The sequence below is a fragment of the Corylus avellana genome, chromosome ca1 (genome assembly GCF_901000735.1).
Source record: "Corylus avellana chromosome ca1, CavTom2PMs-1.0".
In the NCBI taxonomy this organism is placed as follows: Eukaryota; Viridiplantae; Streptophyta; class Magnoliopsida; order Fagales; family Betulaceae; genus Corylus; species Corylus avellana.
Window position 1 is genome coordinate 46817088 of NC_081541.1, and position 11995 is coordinate 46829082.

The 11995-nt window shown below is 34.3% G+C and overlaps 1 protein-coding gene across 1 annotated transcript; it reads left to right on the forward strand.

Annotated features, from left to right (window-relative positions):
• Nucleotides 1–1354: 1354 nt before the first annotated feature.
• Nucleotides 1355–10899, forward strand: LOC132190364 (chaperone protein dnaJ GFA2, mitochondrial). The gene is made up of 18 exons (XM_059605338.1): nt 1355–1607; nt 1730–1823; nt 2082–2156; nt 2554–2636; nt 3233–3316; nt 3443–3481; nt 4681–4767; nt 5873–5920; nt 6010–6097; nt 6245–6309; nt 6402–6476; nt 6635–6713; nt 7126–7217; nt 7353–7424; nt 9083–9139; nt 9395–9443; nt 10267–10333; nt 10556–10899. The coding sequence occupies exons 1-18, from the start codon at nt 1521–1523 to the stop codon at nt 10647–10649; spliced, it is 1335 nt and encodes a 444-aa protein (XP_059461321.1). The 5' UTR covers nt 1355–1520; the 3' UTR covers nt 10650–10899.
• Nucleotides 10900–11995: the final 1096 nt, after the last annotated feature.

Genomic DNA, 11995 nt, shown 5'->3' on the forward strand with positions numbered 1-11995 from the left:
ATTCTTGGAGATTCGCCTGCAATTGTTTCTACATCACCTAAGCCAAATCCAATTGAAATATATGTTAAAAGCATACTCTTTTTGTGAATTGTAATTTTGTGTTGTACACATTAATGTTCCCTAAACTCTTCCTTTGTCTTCTTAAATGTAGCCTGTAAATTATATTATTTTTTCTTAATTTTCAAATGAAAGTTACTAAGTTATAACTATTCTTGCCTTCTTGGGCATAGTATTGGCGACCAATTTGGCTTGGTGTTTTCTTGCTTAACACGGGCTAAATTACATGAATTTATTTATTGCCTCTGTTAAGGGAAATCTTAATTATCTTTGAAATATTTTTTTTTTCTCTCCCTTTTAGATTTTATTGGCTTCATTTATTTCTTCCATATAAGTTGCTAAAACTTGGGGAACAAGTCATATCTCTTCTAGTTCAATGTTGAGAAAAATTGTGGCTTAGGTTTCTCATGGTGTAACAATTCCAATTGACACATGAATCTAACATGGAGATTATTAACCACAAATTTTTGATTTTGAAGTCCAAATAATATGATAAAAAAAAAAAAAAATCAAGAACTTTATGGTTTGTATTTGGACAAAAATTCTCTTAAAATTGGGTAGGAGGGAATTCTTTTAATCCAATTTATTAAACTAATATATGTTTTTAAAGCATATAATTTAAAAATTCATATGAAAATCACATGTTTTATTAAAAATGCACAGAAAAATTATATGCTCTAAAAATAAATATTAATTTAATATACTAGACTAAAAAAAAAAGGAAAAACTTCATTTTAGCCCCCTGAAGTTTCACGTGATTTGATCGAACCCCTCTCGCCCAAACTTTTAAATCTCTCACTTTGGACTCCTAAACTTTTAATTGCTCTCAATGTAGACCATTTTCGTTAGATTTTAAACATTACACAACGTTTATACCCCTGACTTTTGTATAAAATTTTAATTTTACCCTTAATTCCAAAACCTTTTTTTATTTTAAAAAATGAAAATCAGTGATATTTTGATATTTTTAATGGCTAAAATTGACGGAATTGTTCACATTGAAAGCAATTGAAAGTTTAGAAGTTCAAATTGAGAGATTTAAAAGTTTAGGAAGAGTTTGTCCAATCGCGTAGAATGTCAAAGGGTTAAAAGTGAAGCTTAAAAAAAAAAAAAAAAATTATTGTATTTGTTACTCCCATAAAAGATGTTTTGCATTTATGGGTCAAAGAGGCTATTTTATGGTATATGCTTGAGCCCCACACACACACCAAGGCCGAAAGTGTCTCCCACAAGATTGGGCTTCTCTGCTTCCATATAAAACACAAAATAAACATTTGTTTTTTCTAAAAAAAAAAAAGAAAAAAAAAAAGGACTCTCTCTGTGTGTATGTGAACACACTGGAACCTTCCAATCTGTAACCAATTAGGGGTTCTCTAGGGTTTATCAGAATAAACCCAAATCCCCAAAGCCCTAATCTCTCTGGTTCTCTCTCTCTTTCTCACTAACACTCACGCATACACAAAATGGTTCGCTCCAACGGGATGAGGCTTGTCTACGGGCTTGCTCGTCGCTCTATCGCCTCCAATATCTTCCACCAATCCAAGACCTCCGTACGCCTTCTCTTTCTACTCCAATAGCACTGAATTTTCGTTATTTTTCAGTTAGTTCTCTTATTCTCTGATTCCTGCATGAAAATTTTGGTTGGGTTTGTGTAAACTTTCGATTTTTACAGATATACGAGACGGTGTGTAATGCGGGATATAGGAGTTTCAATTCTGGTGTTTGCAACCCATCTCGGATTCTTGGAAATTATGCTTCAAAAAATGGTGAATATCATTTTTTTTCTTTAGTTTCAAGTTTGTTGGGGTTCTTTTGTAAGGTTGCTATGAGAATTTGTGGAAATAAAGGGAAGTAAAATGAAGTATTTGTTATTTTTTGGTATGTTGGTTAACGAAAACTCCACATAAAGTTAGCAGTTTACATATTGGGTTCAGTAAAAATCAGCAACCAAATGAAGCTTACTGTATTAAATTGTTTTCGTTTTTTTCAATTTGGAATAATGATTTTTGTGTTCTGATAAGCAGTTGCTCAGAAAAATTGGTTGCTATTGGGAGCTCTGAATGCCAATTGGGGCGGAGTCAGATCAATTCATGGAACTGGTAATAAATGTACACTTGCAAAATAGATTTATATCTGAGTGTATCGATATGCATCCTTTGTGCCTTTCCCGTTTTGGAATAATTTATTCATCTGAAGTTTTTTACTGAAGAAGATTTTTTTTCTCATTTTATGGTTCCATGTTGTTTGAGATGTTGTGGGACTTGTGGAAATTTTCTCATGTCTAGTTCAATGGAAGGAATTATTTTTTGGGTGAAAAAATCTTCAGGAATGTTATGTGAGAGATGGAGTTTAATGCTGTTTTGCTTACTCTGTTTTGTGTTCGTTCTTGCTTTATAAATGCGTTTGTTTGTTTTCAATATTGGATTCTGAAAGGAAACTCTGGAATATGGTTAATGTGTTTGTGCTGGATTTTTTTTTTTTTTTATCTTTTATCAGCGGCCGCTGCGAGAGATTATTATGATATACTTGGCGTGAACAGGAATGCTAGTGCACCTGAGATAAAGAAAGCTTATTATGGGGTAGGTCCTTGCGTCATCTCTGTTTTAAGATTTACAGTTTTACACACAGACATAGGTACCGAAAGGATACAAACAAAGCATATGTATATGCCTATTAAATACGTAGAGCATCGACTACAGATGCTTGTCTGTCATTTTTTGATCACACATTGCCAACATTATTTCTTTACTTATATATATGAAGCTCAGGCAGTTTAGAAAAGCTGGTAAGTATGGAACACTTATTCTCTCATACCTTGAAGGTTTGGTATATGGTGTGATTGTCCTTTTAGTTATAATTGTGAAACACTTAAAAATTCTAAATTGAGAGAAGCTCATAAATTTGTTTATTTGTAAAGCCAAATAAACAAATGATGTAGCACAAAAGTTTCTTAGGCAGGAGGAAGAAAAGGCTTGTGCATATGTATTGATTTAAATGAAAAAACCCATGTATATCATATGTATTGCTGGATATGTCTACATATACTTCATGTGTTGCTTGTCTCCTCTGTGTAGGGTGCTAGGTTTGGATATTCTGTTTCTCAACTTTGAGTTGCTTTTGCTTTGAATATGTCACCATTTACTGTGTAATTATTTGTTGGGTGTTTTTTCTGCAGCTTGCAAAGAAGCTCCATCCAGATACAAATAAAAGTGATCCAGAGGCCGAAAAAAAGTTTCAAGAAGTTCAAGCAGCATATGAGGTTTTTGTTTTTTTTTTCTTTCTATTTTTATTTTTTATTTTTAACTCCAGAATCTTTTAAGTATGTTCTCAAGATTTACTTGTGTAATTGCTTAAAGCTTTTATCTTTTTTTTGTTATTGTTGTAGGTTTTGAAAGATGACGATAAGCGACAGCAATATGATCAGGTTTAACATTTTTAACGAATAGTTATTTGCTGATTATTTTTCTGCTATAATATTTCTGATGGGTTTGAACATGGAAGTAGATTAGTACTTGCATGTTACTGTACAAACTCCTTGTATTTGAAATTCTGTATAGTTCAATGGTGTTACAAGTAAATAGATAAGTTCTGTTTTCTAGATAATACTGAATACGATGTGGAAAAACTTGCATGGAAATAAAATTTTCTAAACACATATTCATATTCTTTTCCCTAGTCTTGAATGTGTGAAAAATAACCAACATATAATCATGAACATCATCCAGTATAGGTGTATTTCTCTTTTCTTATAGGTAGCTTTGTTATCTTGCTTCTAAAGGCATGGTGACATTTGTTTTATATCCATGGAATTGTCTTTATGCATGAGGAAATAAGGTTTCTTTGACAAGATACTATTAGTCACTTGACCTGAGGTTTCCCACGATTACTGATACAAAACTGATTAATATAGGACAAACAAATTTAATTCTAAAACTGATGTAGGTTGGGTGCTGATTATCCCATAGATGGCACAAACTGAGTTAGACACTTTTGGGATGAAGCTTGGGGGAAACATGAATTAAAGTTACCAGTATTTTGGCAGTTGGTGTTTAGGGGCTTTAATATCACTATGTTTAAGCTTTAAAGAGGGGAAGGGTTAGGGTGTTGAGAAAGGCCTGAGCTTTGGATTCAAATTAAAGAAAAAAAGTCTTCATCGCTTTTCTGAGGTCTGTGAGAAGTACCCAAGGATAGAAACTTTCAGTTATAAGTGCTTTGGAGGCCTATTTAAGGCGTGAGATGAGCTATGGTTTTTCTGTAGGAATTCTTAAGGTTTTCTTCCCTTCTTTCCCCCTTTTTCCTTTCAGTTCCCTTCCCCTGTGACATGCATTACATGAATGCCTATGTACATGTTTGTTCTTATGAGTCATATATGTGTTCCTCCTATACCCAGCAAATGCATATAAATGAGTTCCCTTTATCATAATTGGCTTGTAAAGTGGGGGAGATTATTCCGTTTGCTATTTGAGTGCGCAAAGTAATTGTGCATTTTAGAAGATTCATTGCTTAGATGTATAATGGTTTTTCTGGTACTTATCTTATCATTTTTCATCTTATTCGCCACTATTCCTCCTATAAGCTTTGTATTTGTCTGTATTTACCTTGTTTGAACACACAATCTTATAGGTTGGTCATGAGGCATTTGTACAGCAAGGAGAAAATGGTTTTCCCAATGGTTTTCAGGGTCCATTTTCGGATTTCTTTCGTGATAATGTAAGTACTTTTCAATTGTTTTAGTTCTGCCAATATGTTGCTTACAAACTTAAATCTTCCCCAATCTTTAATGTGTATCTATTATTCAATATGGGCTTGTTTCGGTGTTGAGAATTTTGAGTGCTTGAAATCAGTTTTAAGCCTTTGGTGGGTTCAAGTTGTTGAGATATAAAATTTTTAGAAGCTGAACTTCACATGATTCAGGCAAAAGTGGTTGTCTCTATCCAGTATTACTGTTATGTTACAACATCCATGAAAAACACCAGATAGCATTTTATTGATTTTGTGGAAGTTAAATTTGTTATATATAATTTGTACACGTCTGTTTGATGAAGAATATAATAGACTTACAAGAGTCCCTATCACATATAATTGGTATTGGGTTCAGATACGAGGTACGAAGTTGGAAAAAATCATCTAGGATCCGCAATTGCATTCTTACTTCCATCTCAGGACGTGCTGTCTGTTTTTCGAGCTAAGCTGAACCCTTCTTGATTAAGTTTTTGCCCTAATTGATCTTGCCAATTGTACACTCAATTTGACAAGCGGATAACACAACCTATACAAGTCTTTCACCTCAGCGTATCTTTAGCCTGCTTCCATTCAAGATTTTGTGGGGTCTTTATCTTTAGTGATTTTTTTTTATAAAAAAAAAAAGAATCTTTAGTGCTTCTTTACTTGTTTCTTTAGTTCCAGCTTTTTAGAGGTTTTTGGCATTACTTGTTTTGTTTCTAAACATCAAGTGTTCATACAATACATGCTAGGGAAGCTATGCTTCCATCAAGTAAGTATTCACTGCGAATTGGTGCTTACTGGAAACTGCTTATGGTAATTTCTTACTTGGTGCTTTTTTTCTAGTGTACTATTACCTAATTGATTCAAGAATCGGTCCATTTTCCATTTGGTGGGGGTTATCAAACTTTTGTTTGGAGTTTCCAGTGTTGAGATCACGATGTTGCTGAAGTCCATAGTATGGTCTATGGATGGGATGTTGTATTGCAAAAATTGTCTGCCTTTTAGCATTTCTGTTTTTCAGGATGTTAATTTCTTCTTTGAAATCTGATGTGATATTTTATGCGCATGCTGTGGCTACTATGGTGATCAGGTGTTTGAAGATTTCTTCAATCGAAGACTTGGTGGTGAAGATGTCAAGGTTTTCTTGCAATTCGATTATGCATCATTTGTTTTTTGTTTTACATCTGGTTCTTTGGCATGCATTTCATAGCTGATTAATTTTCATAGGTTGCTCTTGAACTATCCTTCATGGAAGCTGTTCAGGGAACCACTAAGACTGTGACATTTCAAACTGATGTGCCATGTCAACCCTGTGGTATGCTGATTCAATATACTTATGAAATGTTACGACTCTATTTTGTAATTTTATTTGTTGTTTGCTCTGTTTGGTTGGTGAGATTAATTTAGTTTGGATTTAAAGGTTCCCAACCTTATATTTTATTCTGTTTCTGGAGTTTTGCAGGTGGACGTGGTGTTGCTGCAGGAGTCAAACCAGAAAAATGTTCACGCTGTAAAGGTTTAGGCGCTGTAAGTTTTACTAGGGAAGAGAAACTTAATCATTTTTATTGGGATAAAATTTACTATCCCATTGATAACTTCTTGTTTTGCTGCCTATACAGATAACTATGCAACAGGGTATATTTACGGTGCAGATTACTTGTCCCCAGTGTCATGGAGAACGGGAATATGTGCCGGTATTGTTATCTGTCTCTGTATTCTCACTTAATGATTAATATGAATTTCAAGATAATCCCTTGAATTATTTTTTACTATTCTCTGTATCCTGCATCTTTTTTTTTTTTCATGCTTTTTTTTCAAGTCTATAATACCAGTTGGCCACTATTATCTGCAGCCTCAATACATCTGCAAGTCATGCAAGGGAAAACGAGTTGTGTCAGGAACAAAGTCAGTCAAGCTTAATATCGTGCCAGGTATTTCTTTTTTTAATCTTAAGATTTTTAGGCCCTGGTGGTTGTGTTGCTGAAAGTTCATCCAGCGGTTGATCGATTTCATATCCTTGCTATTTAATGAAGGAACTCCTTCAGCAATTTTGTATAACAAACTTCTCCATACCAAATCTAATGCTTAGTTGCATGATTTCAGGACTTCAATTTTGTATGTGGTTGGTTAGTGTGTACTAGAATGGGGATTTGGGAATTAAATTGATTGTTTTACAGGTTTTATTTAGTAATTTCGGATCAGACTTGCTTCACGTAGCAGAGATATTTTGTTTCTCAAGCTTTAAGAAGAAAAGAAAAGAAAATGAATAATATCTGGTTTTATAGGATTCTTATATACTAGTTTCTATAGGTGCTTAACTCTCTAGTTCTTTGCCATTTGCAGGGGTAGATAACAATGAGACTATAAAGGTGAGCAGAAGCGGTGGAGCAGATCCTGATGGAAATCAGCCTGGAGATCTTTACGTTGTCCTTAAGGTAACCGGCATAACTTTCTTTTCCATTGATTATGTCCTCTTTTGTTTCTTTTTGTGGTTACTTCACTGTTAGAATGCCCTTTTTCTAAAAATTTCCTTTCTTTTCCAACTATAAATATCATATTCTTCTCTGCAGGTTCGTGAAGATCCTGTTTTCCGTAGAGAAGGCTCTGACATTCATGTAGATGCCGTCTTGAGTATCAGTCAGGTAATGCTTGCTGTAATGTTTCATTTCGTAGGCATTGATATGTTGTAATGTGTGGAAGTATTGAACAGTAAGTTGTATGAGGTGGTTGAATAAAATAATTATTGTGCCCAGCTTGAAGCTATATTAATTTCATTCAAATTTTTGGTTAGCAAAAGCTAAACTGAGACTTTCACTGACTTCATACAAAATATTTTGTAGTTAAGGCTTGTAGACTAATTCTAGGAATTTGCCCCATGTGTTGTTTCTTCCCACCTTTGTGGCCACCATAACAGAGTATAGACCTTTGTGTACTAGGGTTGCATCTCTTAGCGCTTTTCAATAAAATGAATTACTTATTAAAGAAATGAAAATCATGCCTGCAGATGCTGGCGTTGGGGTTTGGTATCGCAAAGTTGGTCATTGGTCTAGTGATTATAGAAGAAGGTTTTAAGCTAATCAACCTTTATTAGTTGATTATGGTTTCAGAAAAGATGAGACATAAGAATGAAGATGATCCATTGACACGCCATTCTTCTTACATATGCAACCCCCACTTAAACGTAATGATATGTTGTTTCTTTAGATTGTCCGGGGTAAAGATCTTCCCTAAAGCGGTTGAGCAGGGAAAGAAAAGCCACTCTCAAAGGAACCTTATTCCGCCTAATACTCCTCTATGAGAATGGAGTATTATCATGGGAAACAAGGATAATGTAGTAAGATCTAACATCAAACAACCCTCTCCTGGAAGGAACTCGATAAAGTATGTCTTCACCACCCAAAATGGAACCTTACTAATTGGAAATTACTCTTTTATCTATATCTTTAATCAAAGGATTTACTTATATTTTTCCTGTCTCACCCTAACATCATAGAACAAGGTGAATACTGAGGTAAATAGATATATCTCCCAATCGTGAGCCATTCTGAGAAAAATAATATTCCACTAATGAGAGGCACTAGAAAGCTCCAAATGGTCTGCCGTTGTAGCATCCTTGAAACAGACAATGCTAAGCAAGTCCAGAAGAGCTATTTTGAGGGCTTGGTCCCCACACCGTATATCATGCCATAATCGAATTTGGAACCATCACCCACCTCAAATCTCGTATGGCTAGAAAGCTCCCCCCAACCCCTCCTAATATTCTTCCAAAGCCCCACCCCATACAACCCATAGTCCTCATTTGAACACCGCCCACCCACTTCAAATCTAGTAAGATCTCTCTTTAATGAACATAGCGCCAAAGCCACTTCTCCAGAAGAGCCCAGCTGAACACAGTTGTAGTACTTACACAATTTCAAAGTATAGTTTTCAATCACAACCTTACCTAGGGGCACCTTACGCCTTTAAAGAAATTTTGATTACTAACTAAAAAAAAAGTTTTCAATCACTTATGTTTTTCAACCACAGCTGGTGTTAAAACTGCTTTAGTATAACCTTTTAGAGTAATAGAAAAATCATTTGACAAAATATCATTGAGTTACATTTGTGGAAACCACTCCTGTTAGCGTATAAAACTTCCTGAGATTTGGTAGTTTATCCAAAACTTTTGTTATGTGCAAACCTGTCCTGTTGACCAAATCTAGTAACCTAGCCCCTTTTGAAGTTCATGTTTGATACAGTTTTATGTTAAATTCTTTCAAGTTACTTATTTTTTTGGTTTTATTGGATTGATCTTGGGCAGGCAATTTTGGGGGGAACCATCCAAGTTCCAACTCTCACCGGAGATGTTGTCCTCAAGGTTTGTTTAATCCATTGTATATGTTTATTACTTTTGCCTGGGAAAAATTATTAATGGCTGGTTTTTATGTTGAGGTTCTTTCTATTTTGATTGGGAATCGCCACAACTCACAAGATTTGAATCCATGACTTGACCCCCACATCATTTATATGGGGTTGGAAGGGCCTTTTAGCTGAATGTCTATTGGATTGTACATTTCTTTCTTGTCATAATTCTCTATAGAGTATCATGATTAAAATAATTTCTGATATTCAGGTCCGCACAGGCACCCAGCCTGGTCAGAAGGTAGTTCTTAAGAAGAAAGGTTAGTGAACTAGACTTGCTAAATCTCATTGTCTTTGTTTGTACAATTTTGTGTGCAATGAAGGATTATATTTTTGCTTGCTCCTTACATTTCTAGTCTGCCAAAGGGTGCGAAAATAATTTTTTTAATTAATTAGATCCTTTTATATTTCAGTCCCTTGGACTTTGTTTCTTGTTTGTTTTTCCCTTCAAATTCCTATTAAAGCAGCTTCCTCCTTGACTTGTGTAAATTTAGTCCTCTCAAGGAATTTCCTGGAAATTTAACAAAAGATCACCTATGATGTCAGAGTTAATTTGAGTCACACAAGACTATTATGTACACACTGTTGGTGATCATCATTTCAATGCAATATTTGATGATTTTATTTTTAATAGTTAAAGCAAGTTATTATGTATAGAATAGTTGATTTTTATTTGTTTGTCCTGACCTTGAATGCAGTTTGTGAATAGCAGTTGCGTACATGTTATATTGAGAATCTTCGTTAACTTTGATGCAACTTACTCAAGTAGTAAAAGCTGGCGTAGTAATGTGTTAAAAACTCACAATAATATAAAACTATTTTGTTTAGTGAGGATAGAGAATTGATTGAGGCTGTTGTCCCAAGAGAATTGATCACTAGCCTGCCTTAATCCTTTTCTAATCGAGTGTGCATATTAGCTTCAATTTTGTGCATACTAAGATGGAAATGATATGCTCTAATTTTGCTTTGATGCTGCTAGATTCTGAAAATTTCTCAAGCTCAAAATTTGTTATTCAAAGCTATGTATGTTTTGTCAGTGTACATTGATAGGCATGTTTAACCTCTAATCTTGTTTTTGAGCAGGGATCAAGACGAGGAACTCTTTCTCGTTTGGTGATCAATTTGTGCACTTCAATGTCAGCATTCCAGCGTAGGGTTTCTTGCTCTAAACCATTGTTTTTGTAGTGTTTTTTCACGCACCAGCAGATATATTTATGGCTGTGTTCCAACATGGGGTGGATTAGGGGGAAAATTGTGCAGTTTTAAGTGAAATGCATAAGCATCATATCTGTAGCCCTCTCATTTAACCACAGATTTTCTTTTTGTTGTGGAAGTAGATTAGAATGCTTGACTAGGAGAATGATTTGTGCAGGAATCTGACACAAAGGCAACGTGAATTGATTGAAGAGTTTGCCAAAGAAGAGCAAGGGGAATGTGATAAGCGTGCCGCCGGAGCATCTGGATAAACAGAGACTAGAGAAATATTTTTTGTGTGCTAATTTATCCAAATTCATACTTAGCAAGCGAGGACAAAGGAACATAAAGGAAAAGCATCAATAGTAGAAAGACCAACCTCTCTGGAAGTTTTGTAGGAGTGATTTTGGCTTTATTTTGTCAATTTGTTTATCTTGTAAGGGCATGTAACATTCTTCAACATAAATCACAATGGTATAATTATCATTTGAGGCTAAAATATTTGATCACTTGCATCCAGAGTATCCAAGCTGGCATTGTACATATTCTTTACTTTTCTATACTATTAAAATAAATGTATGCAGATTCATCATAAAGTCGAGTTCTGCCACTTTTGTCTAAGTATTTTAGAAGATAAGAGTTTTTTTTTTTTTTTTTGAATCTTGATATAGATATGGGTGTTTATATGGAAAACGTTATATTTACTAAATTTTTTTCTAAAAAGTTAGTTCGTAGGTGATGTGTCATCATTTTATCCCATGAGATTTACTATTTTGGAAAATGTGTCAGCATTTCATGTGATGGTGACACATTACTTAGAAACCAACTTTTTGAGAAAATTTGTGAAGTGTAGCATGTCTCAAATAAACTGATCTTGAACATAGTAACATACAATCTAGTTGGTAAAAAGTTTGAACTCAACTTCTTGAAACAAAATAAAACGGACCAAATTTTGACTTTTAATTTTTGGTTTAACTTAAAGACTATATTGCAGTCTAAAAAATGATTGTCAAGACTATGCCCTAAATACGAATACAACTTGTTTACTCTAGCAAACTGAATTCGAATACAAGTCTCTAATTCCTTAAAAACTCAGTTCTAAAATCCTAGTTGATATATACTAAGCATGTACCTAGAATTGATAGATATTTAGGAAGTTAATTTACATCCAAAATGAATTTAGAGTAGGGTTGAGCTTAATTAAGGATTAAAGAAATCAAGGGTATAATTGGATAATGACTACAAGAATCAAAGAATTTTTGAGGTCGAGTTGGGATGAAGCCCTTAAAACCCAAATCTATACTACCTCCTATAAAATTGCCAGATTTTAAGAAGTATTACACTGGTGTTATAACTTCTATTCCAAGTCAATGTTATATACCACGCTTCTATCTCACCTTGCCGATGTAATATTGCCAATCAGCTCTTGGATTATCTATTTAAAAAAAAAGGTTTGACGGTGCTACATTTGCATTACTCTTTCTAACATTTATGGCCCATCACATTAGTTCTAAAGGAGATTGTAATAAAAGTCACAATACCCCAGGCATTTTCCTTTTAAAAATAGAGCTCAAGGCCACTCCAAATTCATGTAAACGACTCCAAAACTGTCCTACTA

What these genes read in the sequence shown, in the direction of transcription:
- LOC132190364 (XM_059605338.1), top strand. Translation starts at nt 1,521, where the DNA reads ATGGTTCGCTCCAACGGGATGAGGCTTGTCTACGGGCTTGCTCGTCGC. An exon ending in TCCACCAATCCAAGACCTCC is followed by an intron (nt 1,608 to 1,729) that starts GTACGCCTTCTC and finishes CGATTTTTACAG; the next exon opens with ATATACGAGACGGTGTGTAA. An exon ending in GAGAACGGGAATATGTGCCG is followed by an intron (nt 6,477 to 6,634) that starts GTATTGTTATCT and finishes TATTATCTGCAG; the next exon opens with CCTCAATACATCTGCAAGTC.